Source organism: Hemiscyllium ocellatum, chromosome 8, assembly GCF_020745735.1.
Source record: "Hemiscyllium ocellatum isolate sHemOce1 chromosome 8, sHemOce1.pat.X.cur, whole genome shotgun sequence".
Classification (NCBI taxonomy): Eukaryota; Metazoa; Chordata; class Chondrichthyes; order Orectolobiformes; family Hemiscylliidae; genus Hemiscyllium; species Hemiscyllium ocellatum.
In genome coordinates, this window is record NC_083408.1 from 26867118 (window position 1) to 26887962 (window position 20845).

General features: G+C 42.0%; 2 protein-coding genes across 2 annotated transcripts in view; one reads left to right on the plus strand and one right to left on the minus strand.

Annotated features, from left to right (window-relative positions):
- znf106a (zinc finger protein 106a) overlaps positions 1 to 3864 on the plus strand; it is a 92846-nt gene extending 88982 nt beyond the window's left edge. The window contains exons 21-22 of the mRNA XM_060828720.1: positions 1409 to 1555; positions 2340 to 3864. Coding sequence (XP_060684703.1) covers positions 1409 to 1555; positions 2340 to 2396 — 204 coding nt within the window. The 3' untranslated portion in view covers positions 2397 to 3864. The remainder of the gene's footprint in view (positions 1 to 1408; positions 1556 to 2339) is intronic.
- Positions 3865 to 5487: 1623 nt separating this feature from the next.
- The window catches only part of heatr4 (HEAT repeat containing 4), a 70769-nt gene continuing 55411 nt past the window's right edge, over positions 5488 to 20845 (minus strand). The window contains exons 12-16 of the mRNA XM_060828643.1: positions 14103 to 14172; positions 13532 to 13721; positions 9814 to 9892; positions 7621 to 7786; positions 5488 to 6843 (exon numbers count right to left, since the gene is read on the minus strand). Of these exons, the coding sequence (XP_060684626.1) occupies positions 6746 to 6843; positions 7621 to 7786; positions 9814 to 9892; positions 13532 to 13721; positions 14103 to 14172 (603 nt within the window). The 3' untranslated portion in view covers positions 5488 to 6745. The remainder of the gene's footprint in view (positions 6844 to 7620; positions 7787 to 9813; positions 9893 to 13531; positions 13722 to 14102; positions 14173 to 20845) is intronic.

The window sequence follows — 20845 nt, forward strand, 5'->3', positions numbered from 1 at the left end:
TGCAAAAATATTCCAGTGAACCTCAATGGAAGAACAACACCTATTTTCTACCTTTCAGCCCCTATTGAGTCTGCAATCAGAGTATGATTACTGTCCTCTGTTGCTGTTACATCGCCCATTTTCTGTTGGTGTTTGTTTGTGTCTTATTTGGCTTGTTCCACTTTACACAGCTAATATTTACACCTATTTTTCATCTCTATCACTCCTTTACCACCTCTATCACTGTCTTTGTCTTTTGCCGTGAGCACCCCCACAATCTATTCTAGTCGCTACTCTTCCCCCTTGGTCAATAACACAAGCAACATTTTCCAGCTCCTTTCAATTCTGGACTCGAAACTTTAACTTGTTTCTCTCTCCACAGATACTGCCAGACATGCTGCACCAGCATTGTTTTGTTTTGGATGCGGAGTTGTCTCCATTGACAGCAAACAAGAGTTTTGATTAATAGAAGTTTTTCAGATTGAAGGACGATTTATAACAGGGGTTTAGAACCTTTGCTGTTGCTGAATTCAAAATGTGCAGATGATACAAAAATCTGGAAGTGTTATGAGCTGTGAGGAGGATGGTGTTGAACATCTGAAGGACAGACAACTTGGTGAATTGGGCAGACAAGTGGCAGATGAAGTATACAGCATTTTTATTTTAAATGCTGGAGCAGAGACCTGGGTGTATATGTGCATAACTCATTGAAGATTGAGAGAGCAATTTCCAGAATGTAGTGTGCTGGCCATTATTAATATGAGCATAGAGAACAAGAGCAAGAAGGTACCATTAAACTTGTGTACAACACTGGTTTTGTTTGGAGAATGGGGTTTTGCACCCACTTCTGGGCTGTACACTTTAGAAGGGTGTGAAGCCACTAGAGAGTGTGTGCAGAAAGGGTTATGAGAATGGTCCTGGGGTGAATGGATAGGTTTAAGAAGTTGGGGCTGTTACTTTTGGAGAAGGCTTAGAGGAGATTTGATAGAGATATTCAAAATCATGAGGGTCTGGGGTAATTAGAACAATACATTCCCCGTTAAAGGAATCACCAACAAGAGGACACAAATTTCAGCTAATTGGCAAAAGAAGTAACAGCTACATGAATGTTTTCTCACACGGTGGATGGTTCGACTCTGGGACATACTACAGGTTACTGGGAAGTGAGGAGGCAGGGTTAATTGAGTTCAAAACAGAAGTAAGAAAGGAAAGGGTTACAAGGAGTAATGAGAGACTAATGCTGGGTGATTTGTTCCAGAGTGCCAGTACACGCAGAATGGACTGAAGAGCTGCTTATGCTGTAATCATTTTGTGAATTCAACTGATATATTCAAATATATTCTCCCTAACCCCACCTCCTTTCCATTGTTCTCCCTCATCACTCACTGCCGCTCTGTGCCCATTTAATTCTTTGCCTGTTCCCTTGTAGTGGTCTGGCTGTACTTTGATTTTTGGTGTTCTCAGTCACCTGAAGCATCACCTGTTGTCTGATCACCACAACCCCACCTTCCAGACTCAGAAGTGTCGCTGGCGCAACTGTGACGCTTTCTTCTCTGTGAAAAATGGGTCCACACAGGTGAGGAAAGACACGGGCTAGGAAAGAACAAAGTCACTTGAAAAATTACTGAAGTAAGGCTAGTCCAGTCAGCATTCTGTACCTGAGGCAGGGGAACTGAGTTATAGGTGGGAATCTATTCAGGGGTTTATAATGAGTTTTTAATGTACTACAGCGTGTATGTTCTATAGATCATCGAATGTATAGAATTGAAATAATATATAGAATAATGGGTAAAAACTGAAAGAACTGTGGATGCTGTAAATCAGAAACAAAAACAGAAGCTGCTGGAAAAGCATCTGTGAGGAGAGATCAGTTAATGTTTTGGATCCGATGATCTTCCGGAGAACTTGGAAGTGTCTGTGGAAGAGCCACCCGACCCGAAACGTTAACTCTGATTTCTCTTCATAGATGCTGCCAGACCTGCTGAGCTTTTCAAGCAGCTTCTGTTTTTGGTATAGGACAATGGAAGTAAGCTCAAAGGCAGGAATCTCTACAAGTTTGTGTGGTTCCACAGAAGTACCTGATGGGTGAGTTACAGACTGCTGTACACTCCAGATGCATTGTGTGTACATATCAGATACTTGGATCAAGCTTGAATCTGATCAGGGGGTGTTTTGGGATTCTTGTGAGTGATTTACAAATGGGAATCTAACTAAGAGGTTTGTGAGATTCAAATGTATAGGTTATCTGTCCGAGCTGGAGCTTTTGCTTGTCAGGACAATGTGGGTGTGAAACAAGGACTTCAGTCCTTGTCTGTCTGTCTGCCCATGGTATTCTGAAACCTTGTTAATTGGTTTTGCAGGATGTTCCCAAGCACCTTTGTGAGCATGCTGAGGAGAATGGCCAGGTGGATCCATGAGAAGATATTTGACCTCCCAAATTGGGAAGCAGTTTAGAAGTCTTTGTAAAAAAAAATCGTCTTTACACAATACGTTTCCATCATTCCAAGGTGATAATATTTAAAACGTGCTGCAGATCTTGGAGGAGTCTCGATGGCTTCACATCTGGACTAAACCTACCAGCTGCAGGTGTCTCAGATCTGTACGCAACACAGGCTGTGTTGCCTGAAGGGTGAAAGTTGACAGAATGGGACTTTAAAGGCATGAAATGAGCAAAATCGTGGGAATACCAATCAACAACGGCTGCTGCGCAAGCTTGTGCACAGTGTGTACTTGCACGTGTCTTGGACTGCATGCAGGTGTGTCTCAGTCTGTGTGCATGAGTTGATTTGTGTGTGTGTGTGTGTGTGTATTTGAGAGTCTGGGTCTGCGCGAGTGCATGTGACCAAGTGTGAAACTATGGATTTTGTAACTCAAGTACACATTTGAGAGGCAGTTTCCCACCGTTCAAAGAGCTGCCGTGTGGAATCCTTGCTGATTCCTGCAGCCAAGATCTGGTCTGTCATTTTGCATACCATTTATTTCTTATTGTTTATTAATTTTATGCCTATTAAATTGATAGAGAATTACATTAAGAAAATATGGTTTCTGAATCAGGACTGAGGTTTTTTTTTTAAATATGAGATGGAATTTGAGTGTTGTTTGTATGTGTTAGGGATTGTGAAATGGAGGATATTGTGAATGGATGTAGATGTTGATGCTCAGGCCGTATTCTGAGGGGCAAGTCTCAATTCGATTCAAGTCCAGTCCTGATGGTGAAAACCATGGCTGGAGTAGAGACATGATCTGGTGGGTTTTTTTTGTTCATGCTGTGTGTGTATACTGCAAATCACTGCGGTTTTATTTATTCTTTGGTTCAATGCGATTATAGTTTGATATGAGCATGGGGTCACAGTCAGGCCTTGAGCTACATTGCAGCCTGACCATGACCATTTCATTGAATTTTTTAAGCTTTGTTTTCTTCAAGGTTTTAAGCTAAAATATACTAAGGTTGATAATTGGATGAGGTATCAAGAAAAGATTCTTTGAAAGATAGGTTGGCCAAATGAAACTGTACTATGAGGTTGTGAATTGTGCACCCTTTTTACAGAGTGTATAACATATGGCACCAAGGCTGAGTACTTTGTCCCTTGTGTTGCGAAAGCAAAGAGGCTGCATTTTGTACCTGCTTTGTGCGCCTACATGTAATATGGCCATGACTCTATGTATTGTACATGGCCCCTTAAGGCTGTATCACAAGTGGCCATGAGGCTACATATTATGTACACCATGTATCATGCAGCTGCATATTGTAAATGATTGTGAGACTGCGTCATAGGTGAGACTGTGAATTGTCAGTGTGTGGTCGGAATGAATGTTTACAATAAATGATTTTACATTGATTTGGAAACTATTCCAAGAATCTGAATAAATGTCACTCAGGATGTATTTCTGAATCAGATGTGTTGTGTAATGACCTTGCAGATTCCATTTCTGATCTATCCCTTGGTTTTTAATGTTCAAAATGGACTGGAATAGCTTATCAGATTAACTTAACTTGACCCATTCAACTGGCCTACCACCTGCAGACTGTTTCATAGATGAGGGGTTGTTCTGCTTTCATACATACAACAGATGAACACCTGTAATGGGAAGGTACACAATGTTTGGAGCTTCACAAAGGCTACACAGATCACAGAATTGTTCTTTACTGGCTCTTTTATGAGCAATTTATTTTTGTCATTCTGCTGTAACCTTACAATTTCTTTCTTTTTAGATAATAGTCTAATTCACCTGCTTCATCCTCTCAGGCAATGCATTCCTCTTGACTACTGTGAAGAAGGTCTGCTTTACTTCCGGCCTATTCTCTAAGATTAAAATTGGTTTGGACCCATCACAGATTGGATTATCTTTCACCTCTCCCGGTCACTTTATTAGCAGCTTTTTGGAGTTTGCTGGGAAACTATTATCATCTAATTTGGCAATTTACCCTCCTGCTAGAGAGGCTGACCACCACCTTTGTAAAGTCACATTGTTGTATTTGATTGAGATATGTTCGTAACCAAGGCAGGAGGTAGGGTTTCTAATTTATGGACCATGTTCTGAAAGAAGGGGAAAACAAAATCCTGAAACCTAAACTAATTTATACCCGTACACACATTTCCCCCAGTACTCTATAATTAATCTAATACAAATTATATCTGCTGTTGTCTCGTGCTTCAATGAAATGGATTGAACTCTAACTAGAAAAAGGCAAAGCGTTTTTGAAACTTGGAGCTTGTTTAATAGCTCTTATCTGAACGTCTGGAGATGAACTGGAACATTAAGATTTACCTCCTCTGCAAAAGAGAAAACTGAGATAATGATGTCATTTTCGTTTGATCAAAGGTTCCTTGAGATTGGATTTAAGGATTTCTTTTCATTATTAAAAATTCCTTTGAGGTCATCCATTTAGACAGTAACATCGATTCTGTCTTTGTGTGGGATGCTTGCCCCATTGCAATATTAGAATTAATCCATCACTATCTTAAATAGTTACCAGTCCATTAAGCTGAAAGTCAAAACAAAACATTTCCTTGACATTACAGTTTTTAAATTGATACAAATGTTTTAAATAACTTGACACTTTTTTTATACAGAAGAACAATTAACCAAAACGTGTTACAGCTGAACCGTTGTTTCTGCACCAAGTAATTCACGGTATGAGTCCCTTTGCATAAATTCTGGATAATCCTGAATCTGCAAGGAATTATGCTGACAGCCAATTTTAGCACAGTTAGAGGATGCCTCACTGACAATGTGTACTGGAAGCTACATATCGATATGCAGGGTGTTGTGCTTTACAGACAATATACTGGGAGAAAGTGAGGACTGCAGATGCTGGAGATCAGAGCTGAAAATGTGTTGCTGGAAAAGCGCAGCAGGTCAGGCAGCATCCAAGGAACAGGAGAATTCGACGTTTCGGGCATAAGCCCTGAAGAAGGGCTTATGCCTGAAACGTCGATTCTCCTGTTCCTTGGATGCTGCCTGATCTGCTGCGCTTTTCCAGCAACATTTTCAGCAACGTACTGTACCTGTTTGAAATTAACAAAATGGACTTAGATTAACAAATCCATGCTGCTGTCATCAGCATTAATGGGTGTTTTCTCCTCGAATTAGCATTCTTGTAAATAATCCTGAACAGTGTAAAAAGAAAAGCTTGGACAAATGTAGGTTGCTCTTAAGTAATACCTAAGTTCTGTATCACTGAACGATGAATTTTTAAAAAAGGGACTAATTCCTCCCATATATACCAGATAGAAAATCGTTCCACTAGAACAATGACAAAGAGGAGACTGTTTAGAACATTACAGCACAGTACAGGCCCTTCGGCTCTTGATGTTGCGCTGACCTGTGAAACCAATCTAAAGCCCATCTAACCCACACTATTCTATTCTCGTCCATTTGCCTATCTGATGACCATTTAAATGTCCTTAAAGTTGGCAAGTCTACCACGGTTGCAGACAGAATAGTAGGGGTGTGAAACACAGTTTCTAGAGATATTTCCACTGAACAAAGGACATCTATTGATAATCAATTAGTTAAGACTTGCCTAACTACTATTGATTGGAAGAACCAGTAGTAGAGGTGACTTAGTGGTTAGCACAGCTGCCTCCCTACGGGTTTGCTCCCACAGATGTGTAAGTTATGGGTAATGTTAGCATAGCCAATTCACATTGTGTTCATGGATGTGTAGGTTAGATGCATTAGTCATGGGTAAATGTAGACTAATAGTGTAGGGAAATGAGTCTGGGTAGGATACTGTTTAGAGGGTCAGTGTGGACTTGTTGGGCCAAATGGCATGTTTCCATGCTGTAAGGATTCTATGAAAACAACTATCCGATTTTAAAATGTAAGAGACTATTCAGTGCACTGCAAGTACCAGTTCATGGAGCTGTTCATTTTAGTACCACTCCCCAACTTTTGCCTCACCCACCTTTATTAAAATTCCTCTGGAATCCAATTCCATCAGCCTTCACAACACCATAAAGAACATCCTAATTTGCTTGTTGATTATTTGAAGTGATCATCAGTGGATCACTAACCAGGGTTAAAGTGTATGCTCCATTAAATTTTATAAAGATTTGAAGGATCTGTTTGTAAAAGCAAATTATTCCTACATACATTATTTCAGCTATTATTTCTGGTTTATTTATTAAATTTAACTTTCTCCAAGTGCAAGGTGACTCATTGGTGCTTTGTTTTTCCTAATTGGCTGTTGCCCATTATATGGCTGACAGGCTCCTATAGCTTGCCCTCCCTCAGCGCTCTGGAATAGTGCAGTTCCTCCTCACTGAGTGTTTGCCAGTCCCCATTCCTCTGGCACCTGACCAACTGGTTTTCCTTTGGCAGCTGTAAGGTTGCTGGAGTGGAGCTGTCCAGAACCGACTGCAACAAAAAGATAAGCAAAGTTCACAAGTGCAGGGAGGGGGGAATTAAAGAAAACAAAATTCCACCCCCCCCCCCCCCGCCAAACCTTCAAGAGAGCAGCTGCCTGACTATGAAGCTGGCTGGAAAACTGTTCCCAATCTGGATTGAATTGAAGTCAGAGTATCAAGGGACAGAAGCAGAATGGAGACAGGAGGATAGAAGTCACGGACTGACATGTCTGCCTTCTTGGGGGAGGTGTAAAAGGGATTAAGAGGGTGGAAGAGTTAGGTGTTCAATCACAGCTTATGAACACTCCCAGTGTAATGATCAGCTACCTCAATTTCAGCCTCGCATTCCTTATGATCATCTCCAAAGTTGATCTCTGTCGAAGGGAGACGGGGAGCTGGAACAGAGAGCAAGAGTCAGTTTCTCAGTGCACTCACCTGCTTCTTTGCACTGTGCTAACTGTACCATTACACTGATAGCTGGCTCCCACTAACTGTTCCCACACCAGCACCATCAACAAATCAAGACCCAAGCTTTTAACTCGATGCCCTTCACTCCAAGCCTGCCCACTGACTCTCGAATTTTATTTCGGTGTGGTGCCTGATCTCTAAACCACCTCCAAGTCCAAAATGATAATCTGGTGACTTACTGACTTGAGTGGTTAGGGGATATTTGAAATGATTTCAATAGCTCACGAACCCCTATCAGCAGTTGTTTAGTCCGTTGACAGTCTTGTTACTCCCAGATCCCCACACCCTGTCATCATCTGAATCTACTCCTCTTGCACACCAATCACACTCTTGTTCAGGTGCTCGATCTGCTCATGCAGGGCTGTTAGATGCTCCGGTTGTTTCTCGAGATTGATCCACTGAATCTGTTGGGCAATATCCAACTTCACCATCTCCAGCCTCAGCAGCTTCCAAATGACAACATCTTTCTGACATAGTGTGTTGATCTGTTAAAAGTGAATTAACCAAACATGTTACTCCATCAACACTAAGTGCTATCCAAACAAACAGGACAGGGGTAGCATGGGGCCTAATTTCAGTTGAGCTTCTAAGCTGAAAGTAAAGCTCGCTCTACACCCCCCATCAAAGTCTCCCAAGACAGATACAGCACAGGATTAGATTCAGAGTAAAGCCCCTCTAACACTCCCAGGACAGGGCCAGCATGGGGTTACATACAGAGTAAAGCTACCTCTACACTGCTGAACTGGCAAGGTAAGTGATGCAGTGTTTCAGGGTAGGTTGGAGTGGATGGAGAAATCAGGCCTGTTGGGATTGTGCAGGTGTCAGGATTGTGATGGTATTGATGGGTGTGAATTAGGGAAGGGAGGAGCTTGTACTGGGGTGAAAGGGTGAAGAGAGGTCAGTTTCTGTGTCCAAAGCGAGTGATCAGTTCCTTTGGGTATGATGTGAGGGAAGTGGAAGGGAGATATTAGGTCCTGGGGTTGTCTGAGGGAAGGGTAGTTGCTTGTGTTAAGGACCTAAGGACCTTAGGTTAGACAGACTTCTGGTCTAAATTAGTCATGAACCAGGAATTTGACTGATTCTGATTAAATTAAGTGCAGGTTTCCAGAAGGTTCCAGGCGTAGGGGAATTGCTAAGCAAAATAATCAACTTCCCAGGCAATTCCTTAGCCATCTGCTACAATGGGAATTCCATAAGGTTTTCTTGTGTAACTGCCATCTACACTGGGATATCCTATGATTATTTGGGAAAGGGTACCAAGGGATTTGAGCAAAAGGACACCTTAATCAAGACAGGAGAAAGACATTCGGTCCCTCACACCCACTCCACCATGCAATACAATCTTGACCAACCTGAAATGAAAACAAAATGCTGAAGAAACTCGGCAAGTCTGGCAGCATCTGTGGATTGACAGAAGAGTTAATGCTTCAAGTCCAGTAGGACTCTATATCAAATTTGAAATGGAAATTTGGTTTCTCTCCACAGATGCTGCCAGACCTGCTGAGTTGCTCCAGCACTTGCTGGTCTTATATCAGACTTACAGCACTTGCAGTACCTGTACTTTCTTTTATGTGGCTTGATTGATTGTGCTCTCAACTCCACTTTCCTGCCTGACTCCCAATACTCTCAAATCTCTTATAAATCGAAAATCTGATCATACTCGAGGCAGAGTTAGACAATGGACTAGCCTCTACTGCTCTCTGAGGAAGAGAAGTTCATAAGGCTATTAACTGCAGAGAAGAAATTCCTCCTCTTCTCAGTCTTTAATGAGGACCTCTTATTGACGGAGGCTCTAGGTTTAGACTCTTCTCACAAGGGGAAACATCACTCAGCACCTACCCTGCAAAGCCCCCTCAGAATCTTTCACTTTTCAATAAGATCACCCCTCCACTTTCTAATTGGTTTGGCCTCAACCTTTCCTCATAAGCAAATCCCCTTTAAACAGGAATCAGCCTCATAAACCTTCCCTGAACCGTTTCCAATATATATCACACCAATTCCCTGTACAGTTGTCACTAGTCTTCTCTAATTAAAGGCCAAAGTACCGATAGGAACAGGAATTGGCCTCTCAGGGACTTGATGGGCTGAATGGCCTTTGTCTGACATACCATTTAGATTCCAGTGTATTTTCCGAGAAAATGGCCCGGTGATATTAATGGCACATGTAATTCCTGCCTGGGTTCAAAACCCACCATGGCAGATGGTTGAATTTGAATTCAATAAAGAATATCAAGTGAGGGGTCTAATGACCTAAAACCATTGTCAATTGCCAGAAAAATCCTTCTAGTTCACTAATATCCTTGAGGGAAAGAAATCTATCACCCTTAGCTGGGCTGGCCTACATGTGATTCCAGACCCACAGCAATGTAGTTGACTTTTAATCACCCGGAGGAAGTTATGGGGATAAATGCTGGCCTAGCCAGATACACCCATATCCCATCAGTGAACTTTTTAAAAAATTTCTCTGAGTTCTTCTGTAGTGAGAGATTAAAAATGTGTTTGAAGTTTTTACCTGTTGTTTGATTTTTGGCAGCATCCCTTCAGTGACTTCACTGCTTCCCCCTAGCCTCTGTAGTGCTAACCTCACATCTCTAGGGGATAAAATTACAAAGCAGTCAATATCTATGACATTCCAAACAAGGGAGTACACTTCTTTCCTAAGTTGACTAAGAAAATATAGTAGTGGGTAGCACTCCCATATGGGCGAAGACTTATTAGCAACGTTAAACTGATTATTCCTACACAACGTTCAAAGAGACACATGTATAACATAGCCACCCCTTCAGACACATGTTAACATGTACAAATAGCCTCTTTTAGCACACCAGGAATTGTATGACTCGAAGTTGTGGTGCCGAAGAAAATGATTGCCCTCACCTCAACTGAATCCTGATTCCGGAATCAAAGCCAACCTCAGATAGCTGGAGACCAAAGGACAGATGATGGGGAGGATCTACAGTCAACAATGTCAATCACTGCAATCAGGTCAAGAAGGCTGAGGTTCAATAGCTTACCTTCATCACAGTCTCCAAAATTCCAATATCTTCCTACTGTGGCTGGGGCTGAGACTTGATTGGAGTCCCTGGAAATGGTGACGTTTTTCACTGTACTCCTGCTATGGTACGTCAGGCAGCAGAGACAAAAAAGTTTGCAAACAGCTCCTTCCCCGCTGTTATCAGGCTCATCAATGACTGCTCATATATTAGAGTTGACCTTGCTCTGCACCTTCTCCATAGCTGTAACACTGTATTCTGCATTCTGTTCTATTACCCTGATGTACTTATATAAGGTATGTGTTGTCTGGTTAGGACACAAAACAACACTTTTCACTATCTCAGTATAGGGGGTAATAATAAATCAAATCAAATCAAATCAAATCCTCCTTGTGGTAAGGAAAATTCCTCTCACATATGCAAGCCCACTTCACACATGAACAAAGCCCCTCCAAACCAGATAGGCATAACCATTACACAAACACAAGCACGGACTCTTTCACAAGCATGACCCTAACCTACACACGCACATGTACAAAGAGACAAACCCTCCCCCATATGTGCAGCAATCCTCACCTACACCCCTAGAAATCTACATTGAAAACATCTAAAAAAAATAAAGTTAGATTAAACAACTGGCACCAGAAACAGAAAAACTAGTCACATTTATTTATCTGCAAAGTCCACTGCAGATTTGTACCAAAATGACAGAGCAACTCCCTCAGGATAGTTCAGTGACAGTCTGCCATAACCCACGAATCATAACTTTCAGCAAATAGAAAGTGAGAATCTCCAGAAGTGACAGTATAATGGTATGCAGTCAGGATGGTCCTGGGAATCCTCAACATTGACTGCAGACCTCAGGAAGTCTCATGACATCAAGTCAAACATGCACAAGGAAATCACTTACCACCCAACCCACTCAATACTCTCCATCCTGAGTTCAACTTGGAGAGGCACCAAGGGTGGAAAGGGTAAAGAATGCCATCTGAACTAAGAGGGCTTGGTCTCGCCTGTCCTGCCGAGTTGCCATACCCTGAAGGATATAGCAGCTTGTAGTTAATGGTGAGACAAGCAAAACCTGAAGTGAAATCCAACAGTACTGAAAATTTTCAGCAGGTCAGACAGCATTTCTGACAGCACTCAAGAAGATCAACTCCATCCGGGACAAAGCAGCCCACTCAACAGGCACCACGTCAAGTATCCACTCCCTGCACCACCAATGCTCAGTAGCAACAACATGCATCACATACAGCAGTAGTCTCCAACCTTTTTTTGAACTTAAGTGCAACCCAGATCATACCCCTCAGAAATACAGAATAAACAGCGTATTTTTAGTGCCAAGTATGAACATCACAGCGCAGTACAGGCCCTTCGGCCCTCAATGTTGTGCCGCCCTCTGAAACCAATCTGAAGCCCATCTAACCTACACTATTCCATTCTTGTCCATATGCGTATCCAATGAGCATTTAAATGCCCTTAAAGTTGCCGAGTCTACAACTGTTGCAGGCAGTGCATTCCACGTCCCTACTACTGAGTAAAGAAACTGCCTCTGACATCTGTCGTAGATCACATGCTAACAAGGCGAGGAATAAGAAGAGAGAGGAGTTGAACACATGGCAACAGGGATGGTGCAGGAGGGAGAGTTTTGCATTTCTGGATAATTGGGGCTCTCTCTGGGGTAGGTGGGACCTCTACAACCAGGATGGTCTTAACCTGAACTAGAGGGATACCAATATCCTAGCAGCCACCTAAATATAAAGCCTCACTTACCCAGCAGGCCCATGTCAGCTCGTGCTCAGTGTGCGCTCCATCTGTACACGAGGTAAGTTTTTAAACCTGACTCCTACCTTCCCATTGGCCCTCTGGTCCTCACTGTCCCTCCTCCCACTGCAAGTGCCGCTGAGAAAATGATGAATGCTGAACTCCTAAGATAAGTTTTTAAAATGTACTCCTATCTTCCCATCAGGCCTCTGGTCCTTGCTGTTGCTCCTCCCACTACAACTACCGCCAAGCAAACCAAGTATCTGTAATTATTCATTTTGTCCTTACTGAGTCTCAGTGAGACTGTGACTATACATCAGCTGCCAGTGCCTTTAAGTCTGGCTTTTTCTTTGAGGCTGCTAGTGGTGTATTGTCCACCAACTGGATATCTGAGAGGTATATGCAATACTTGGACTTGACTACCTTTATTTGGGAGAACACTGTTTTGCAGAGGTATGTGGGGTCAAAGTAAACTTTTGCTTTAAAAAAGCACAAAATGATAGATTGGTTTACAAATCCCCAAAAATCACTGTTCCCTGACCTGATTCTCCACATTTCGAGGATTGCAGCATTTTGTTTAAGTATTGAGAAGACTGCAGACCTAGTTTCAATTCAATTCACGCCACTGATCAGACATGCTAAATCTCGATCTTTTCCCTTAAGTTCACAGCTCAGCTCATTTAGTTTTGATGTTATATCTGTAAGGAATTTGAAGTTGAGCAATCACGCATTGTTTGGTAGCTCATTGCATACTTCATTCCTTGAGTTAGCAAAGTGACATTCCAGGCATTATATCTAAAATTCTCTGTAGGATCATCCCTCGACTTAACCAACTGTCATCACTGTGCAGGATTAGTTCATCGTAGCTGAAGGGCTTTTACTTGATTTGAGTTTACAATTTTAACAACAACTTCAATTACATGAGAAAAGTCATATCCTTCCACCAGCCCACTAACAGGAACCTCAGGCCTCCCCCCTCATCAGTGGGTAATGTACAAATGACAATGGCACTCTGTGCGGACCATGGAGCTCATCAATGCATATGCAGAGGTTTCCCATGATAGGGTCAGGGTTCTGTTGTGTTTAGTTGCTTAGTCATTGCTCTACGCATGTGTTGTGGCCATGTTACACCAAGGACAATCAGACCAAAATGTAAAATGGAAAACAAACAAAAAATATTTGTGTGGTAAAGAAATGCCAATAGCTGTGCCATCTGACATACATCGATGCTGTACATTTGACTTAACAAAATAAACATGCAGTTTAAAACTGGCAAGCATGCACATGTATATAAACACACCATCAAACACACAGGTAAACAACCATAATGATGCATGGACACAACTACACAGGCAAGCATATACACAGACATATACCAACATAGCTGTAAAGAAACCAAGCTTCTTCTTGTCCACTAAGTGGAGCATTATGCACAGTTCTCACTGCACCAATAGCCGCAGTTTGTTAACTTACTCGCGGATAAGTGGATCGGGCTCCACCAGAAGCTGCTCTCTTAAGACATTCTGCACATGAGCATCGTTCAGGTTCAGAGACACAATACTGTTACAGGCTTCCATTCGGATGCCAGGCTCTTGCTCGTAATGGAGTGCCCACAGAAGCAAATTCTTCAGCTGCTCAGTCACATGACCAATGGCTCCTAAAGCTTTAGGTTTGGTGAATCAGCATGGAAAAGAAAATAGAGAATATCATAATCTCAGCCTCAATACAGTAACATTACTCCTACCAAACACACTCGGTACTGCACTCCTGCAGCAAGCCACATAGACTATCAGGGAGTAACATGTAAAAATGACAAACCAAGTAAAGAGACTGAAATTATAAACTGGAATTGTAAACTAATTAGAGAGGTTTTGATCAGGATTACAAACCCATCAGAGGGTCACCCCTGGGAATTACAAACCCATTGGGAAGTCATGCAAGCAGACATTCCATTTGACAAATTTGCAGACCAAGTATTGAATTGAACAATAAAACTAACGTGGCATATGTAGTTACCAAGTAAAGGTGAAGCAGAGACACCTACCCTTGATTGCATATGCCTTGATTTTCCAGATGTGATCAGACTGCATCAGTCGCACCAGATGTTGAAGGACCTGTAGACAGTATAAAAGAGTTGCTCAATGTACTTGGGATTTACTCTGCCCTGCCCTCAAGGAGGTAACCCTTGATGGAAAACAATGGACGTTGGCAAACTCATCCAAATGGAAGGAACACTCCCTTCAATGTTCTGACTGGAATCAATAGATGGAAGTCAGAGCCCAGACCTCAATGAATCTTCGTCACTGATCCCGACCATCAGAAAGTAATCAGGATCTGAAAGGCTGGGTCTTTTACTCATGCTCAGCCCAGGACACAACGGTTCACTGCAGTATACCTATCTCCATCCCAATGTGAGGTCAGGTCAGTTAGCATTGGTACAAGAGTTTGTGCTTTCAATAATTTAACTCAATTTGGCGCCAAACAGTAGATTAACTTTACTTTTTTAATTCATTTACAGGATATGGATGTTACTGGCTAGGCTGGCATTTATTACTCAATCCTAATTCCCCTCTGAAAAAGTGATGAGCCATTTGCTTACAAGAAGCATGAGTAATTCCAGCTCATCTCTGATACAAATAAGGTTCAGATGTATGGAATGGATGAGAGAGATTGGATGCTGTCTGCTGTGTATTTGATGTTATATTCTGGGCCATTAATTATTCAATACTAGCTTTAAACATAAACAGATACCAGACCCATTAATTATTGGATAATCAACCTGATAATAATTGACTCATTCAGCACTCCACATGGCCCGAGGCTAGCACAGCTTCCGTGGAGGTAAAATCCAGAAGCAATACTGAAAAATTATTTGGAAAGGATTAAGCCATACGGAAGGAGGTCATCATACCAATACTGGCTGTTTGAAAGAGCTCTCCAAAAGCTGCACAGCACCACCACATATATCCCATACCCCAACTCATATGCCCCTACCCCACAGTCAGGAATTTTTTTTTTCAATTTCAGCTATACATCCAATTTCCTTTTAAAGGCTTTTTCTTCTTCACCCATCTTTTAGGCAGTGCATTCAAGATTGCAACTCATTGTGTAAAAACGATAAATTCTCTGCCTCACCTCCTCTGGATTTTTAGCAATCTAATCTAATCTTTCTGCTAATAGAAACAGCTTTCATCTGTGCCATCAATACTTCGTACAACTTTGAATACCTTTACTCGGTCCTTCCTCTACTCCAACCTCAAATCTCTCCATGATTGATATCCTCATTGCTGGTATGATTCCAGTAAAAGTTCTCTGCACCCACTCCAAGGCCTTGACATCATTCTTGAAGTGTGGTGCCCATAATTGAAAACAATGTTCCTACTGAGGTCAAACTAATATTAAGCATAGCATCTTTCATTGGGATTCTATTTCTCTACACGTGATTGCAATATGATTTTGTTTGTTTTTTTTAGAAAAGTCATCTCGACATGTCCAACCGCCTTCAGTGGTTTTTGTACATACATCCCAGAGCTCGGTTCTTGCATTCCCTTTTAAAATTGTATCCTTTAAGTTTACTAATATTCCTCTCCTCGTTTTTTCCTTTAAAAATGCATCAGTTCCCGTTACACAGCATTAAATTTGGTCTGTCATGCATCTGCCCATTTCATTGAAACAATTGCCAGTGGGGAGATGCAACAACTTCCCCATTGGGCTGACTGTCTTCCGTGACAATGGTATCTGAGGCAGGAATCTGAAAGTCTGTCCCTTGCTGACATCAGCTGGCAGGTTCACAGGAGAGGCTGCATTTTCTGAAAGGCAAATCTTTCACTCATGGAATGTCCAAAATGCAGATTGTGCATTTTTAGTCTCGTAAGAGCTGGTCTAAACTAACCACAGATCTTTGGAGGGAAAGGGTACCCTTTTGGACAAGTGAGGTACCAATTTGGTTGTGGTCCAGCACCACCTTTGATAAAGTGTCAGGTAATCATTGGGAGAGGCAAGGTCTTCATTTAGCAACACCAAAGGGCACATGAATGTACATTAATCATAGATAAAATCACTGAGATTAACATGGTCAAGCAAGCTGTCAAGGGCATTTGAATATTGTAGAAAGTGTCCGCAGTGTTAAACAAAAAGTGTGCAATTTACTCTCTATGATACAAGCCTAAATATTGTCCTTATTGAATCATTGCTGCATGACTGATTTCACACGCTATTATCAATGTGTAGTATCTGTCAGTTCACAATTTAGCTGACGGTTCTAATTGCTTATTAAGTCTGGTCTTTTCTTTCATAAGGGATTAAGTATTTCAAAGAAATTATATGTAGTGAGTAAGATTTATCAGGGAGGGTGTTTTTTCTAAAATATTGAATTTATCAACGTATATTTAAGAGCTATATTTAATCTCAGCATAGACCCTGAGGTCTGTCCTTCGTGGATACTGGATGAGCTAGAATGGAGTGTGCAAGGACAAAGGATGGCGGACCGTGGGCTAGGCAAGCCACACTAGTCAGACAGGAGCTATCAAGGGTCATGGGGTTAGGTGGAGGAGCAGAGGTTGAAAACTCTGTAAAAACGATAAATTCTCTGCCTCACCTCCCCTGCATTTTTAGTAATCTAATCTAATCTTTCTGCTAATAGGAACAGCTTTTATCTGTGCCATCAATATTTCTGTTGCTGCTAAACCTGTTGGTTTTCTCCAACAATTTCTGTTTGTTTCAGTTTCAGATCTTCAGCACCCGTAGTTCTTTATTTCAGTTAAAAATGGACTTGTGAGCCAGCAACCTAAGATAACTTTAAAGATATTTATATACTACAAATTTCACAGGTCACAGAGTCATAGAGATGTACAGCACAGAAACAGACTCTTTGGTCCAACCCGTCCATGCCGACCAGATATCCCAACCCAATCTAGTCCCACCTGCCAGCACCCGGCCCATATCCCTCCAAACCCTTCCTATTCATGTACCCATCCAAATGCCTCTTAAATGTTGCAATTGTACCAGCTTCCACGCCATCCTCTGGTAGCTTATTCCATACCCATACCACCCTCTGTGTGAAAATGTTGCCCCTTAGGTCTCTCTTATATCTTTCCCCTCTCACCCTAAACCTATAGTTCTGGACTCCCCGACCCCAGGGAAAAGAATTTGCCTATTTATCCTATCCATGCCCCTCATAATTTTGTAACCCTCTATAAGGTCACCCCTCAGCCTCCGACACTCTGGGGAAAACAGCCCCAGCCTGTTCAGCCTCTCCCTATAGCTCAAATCCTCCAACCCTGGCAACATCCTTGTAAATCTTTTCTGAACCCTTTCAAGTTTCACAACATCTTTCCGATAGGAAGGAGACGTGAATTGCACGCAATATTCTAACAGTGACCTAACCAATGTCCTGTACAGCTGCAACATGACCTCCCAACTCCTGTACTCAATACTCTGACCAATAAAGGAGAGCATACCAAATGCTGCCTTCACTATCCTATCTACCTGCGTCTCCACTTTCAAGGAGCTATGAACCTGCACTCCAAGATCTCTTTGTTCAGCAACACTCCCTAGGACCTTACCATTAAGGTGTATAAGTCCTGCTAAGATTTGCTTTCCCAAAATGCAGCACCTTGCATTTATCTGAATTAAACTTCATCTGCCACTTCTCACCATTGGCCCATCTGGTCAAGATCCTGTTGTAATCTGAGGAAACCCTTTTCGCTGTCCACTACACCTCCAATTTTGGTGTCATCTGCAAACTTACTAACTGTACCTCCTAGCTCGCATCCAAATCACTTACGCAAATGACAGAAAGTAGAGGGCCCAGCACCGATCCTTGTGGCACTCCACTGGTCACAGGCCTCCAGTCTGTAAAACAACACTCCACCACCACTCTCTGTCTTCTATCTTTGAGCCAATTCTGTATCCAAATGGCTAGTTCTCATGTAGATGTTCAAGTTCATGTAGATCACATCTATCACTCTCCCCTCATCAATCCTCTTTGTTACTTCTTCAAAAGTCTGATGGTCATGGATTTGCTTCTCCATACAATCTCATGTGGTCTATATTTTTGGTGACTTTTCAGTCATCAGTTCCCATTCTAAGTGGTCACCATTGTTACCTACTGTAACAAAGTAGTGCAGACTCATTCCACAGAGCTACTTAATGGTCAAAGTTCTGAAAACTTCTTTTAACTCTAAAAGAACTGGGTGATGTCACTGGCAATGTCTACTTCTGTTCCACAGGAAAATCTTACACAGCAAGTCCCTGTTTAAAATTGACTCATTTACCTTTGTTGCACTTTAAAGTTGCTATTAAAATCATGACTACATTTGCTTAACATGGTGAGTTTCAGTTTAATGTTGTCTGCCTGTTCTGTGGCCTGCCTATCTTCAAGACCTTACTCCCCAGCTGTCTCCCAACCACTGCTCCCCCATTCTAGCCCGTTCTCAGTCTCTCTTCACAACCACATGCACTCCAGGGCTCCTGTACAAACTCCTTTGTTTATACCTTTATAGTCAGCTGGTGTCTCTATCTGAACTGGATGTTGCTCTGAACTTGTACTGAAGTCTTCAGCTTCACTTAGTGACAGAAGGTGGTTAATGGAGGCTGTGCCTGCACTGGTCAGCTTTTACCACTAGACACAGCCTGACGAACCTTTCCTTAGGGTGGGGGATTTCAAGACTAGGGGATACATTTTTAAGGTGAGAGGAGAAAGATTTAAAAAAGACATGTGGAGTAATTTTTTTTTGTTTACACAGACAGTGGTTCAAAGAACAAAGAAAATTACAGCACAGGGACAGGCCCTTTGGCTCTCCAAGCCTGCATGATGCAGATCCTCTACCTAAACCTGTCATCCATTTTCTAAGGATCTGTATCCTTCTGCTCCCTGCCCCTTCACGTATCTGTCTAGATACATCTTAAATGATGCTATTGTGTCCATTTCTACACCCCCGCTGGCAATACACTCCAGGCACCCCCCGCAGTAAAGAACTTCCTACACACTCGTGTGTAGAATGAACTTCCTGAGGAAGTAGTGGATGCCAGTATAGTTACAATGGTTAAAAGACATCTGGTTAAGTACATGAATAAAAAGTGTTTGGAGGGATATGGGCTAAATGCAGACAGGTGGGACCATTTTAGTTTGGGATTATGGTTTGACCGAAAGGTCTGTGAATCTATAACTGAAACTTCATTGGATTTGTCATTTTAACAATGTTTTAAAGTTGTTTTTAGCTGAGAAAGGTCCTGAAGTACTCTACATTTGTTTTTGGTGCTCATCACTGGATTTGGGAATTTTGGAGGCAGGTCACTAACCTTTAGCGCCTCATGTCAAGGCAGTCAGACAGAACCAAGCAGCAAAGTAAGTGTTGGTGTTTCTCACTGGAATGAGAATTCCCATTGCACGAAGTTGCCTTTGTATAGAGAATGCATGAGTGCTGCTGTTGCATCTGAAGCACGAGTGAAGTTGACCCCTGTCATAATAAATGCTGGATCATTGGCAGGTCAGGCTTATCCACATTGCGAGAAGTTAACAACTTGGTCATTGAGAAATGTGGGAAATAGCTAATGGGAGTAGGTCATTTGGCCCTCGAGCCTGTTTCACTACTCAATTAGATCATGGCTGATCTTCTACCTCAAGATTAGAGTCGTGCTGGAAAAGCACAACAGATCAGGCAGCATCTGAGGAGCAGGAATATCGACGTTTCAGGCAAATGACCTTCATCGGGAGTTTCCTGCTCCTCGGATGCTGCCTGACCTGCTGTGCTTTTCCAGCACCACTCTAATTTTGACTCTAATCTCCAGCATCTGCAGTACTCACTTCCGCCTAGTTGATCTTCTACCTCAGTAGTCTATTTTCACATAATCCCCATATCTTTTGAAATCTTCAACACACAGAAATCTATCGAATCACTATCTTGAGGATAGTTAATCACTGGCACGGCCTTTTGGAGTACAGAATTCCAAAGGTTCAGCAGCCTCTGAGTGAAGTATTTCCTCCATTTCTCAGTCCTAAATAGTTTTTCTTTCATTCGGAGGGCATGTGTTCAGGCTCTAAGCCATAGAAAATAATAGAACTGGGAAAAATTAAAACTACAACAAATTTGAAGTTAAAGGTGAGAGTGCGAAAAGGAACAAAAAGCCAGGTCTGAGATAGAGAGGAAGATGGGAAAATCTCAATAAGGAAAGGGTTGATGTTGTAAGACCAGCAGAAGATGTAATGGGACAAGTGATGAAATGAGATACTGATCAAGTAAAAGTAAGAGAAGGATGAAGATTGGAACTAACATTAAAGGTGGTGGTAAATTGGGCCTCCATTGTGGAAGAAGTGGACAGCCTGGAGACCATCCATAATGAAGAGGAGTTGGTTATGACCTGGTTTATATGAAACTGTTGGAAGTGGCAGACAGAATTATAAGAGGACAGACCAGAAAAAAAGGAGAAAAAAAATAGAATCAAAATGGGAAGAAATCAGTTTCATGGCTCATAGGCTGAAATAATGATACTACTAGGGGGTAGTCCTGTTTGTGGATCTTCGCAAAAAGATTCATGTAGGCCTTTGAGGGATGGAGTCTACAAGGTTGGAGACTTTACTATGGGGTAGGCTATGAGCTTCAGCGGAAGTGAGGTCACTCGCTGTGGCATTAAACTCTGTCATTAATCTTCAATCTCCTGGGATTTACGTATCACTGATTCTTTCCAGTAGTCACCTGGGATACGTCCGACCACTCCCATTTTGTGCAGTTGACCAAAAATAAGTGGGGGACTTTTGTAGGGGTTATCTAGGAGTCAAAGGCCTTT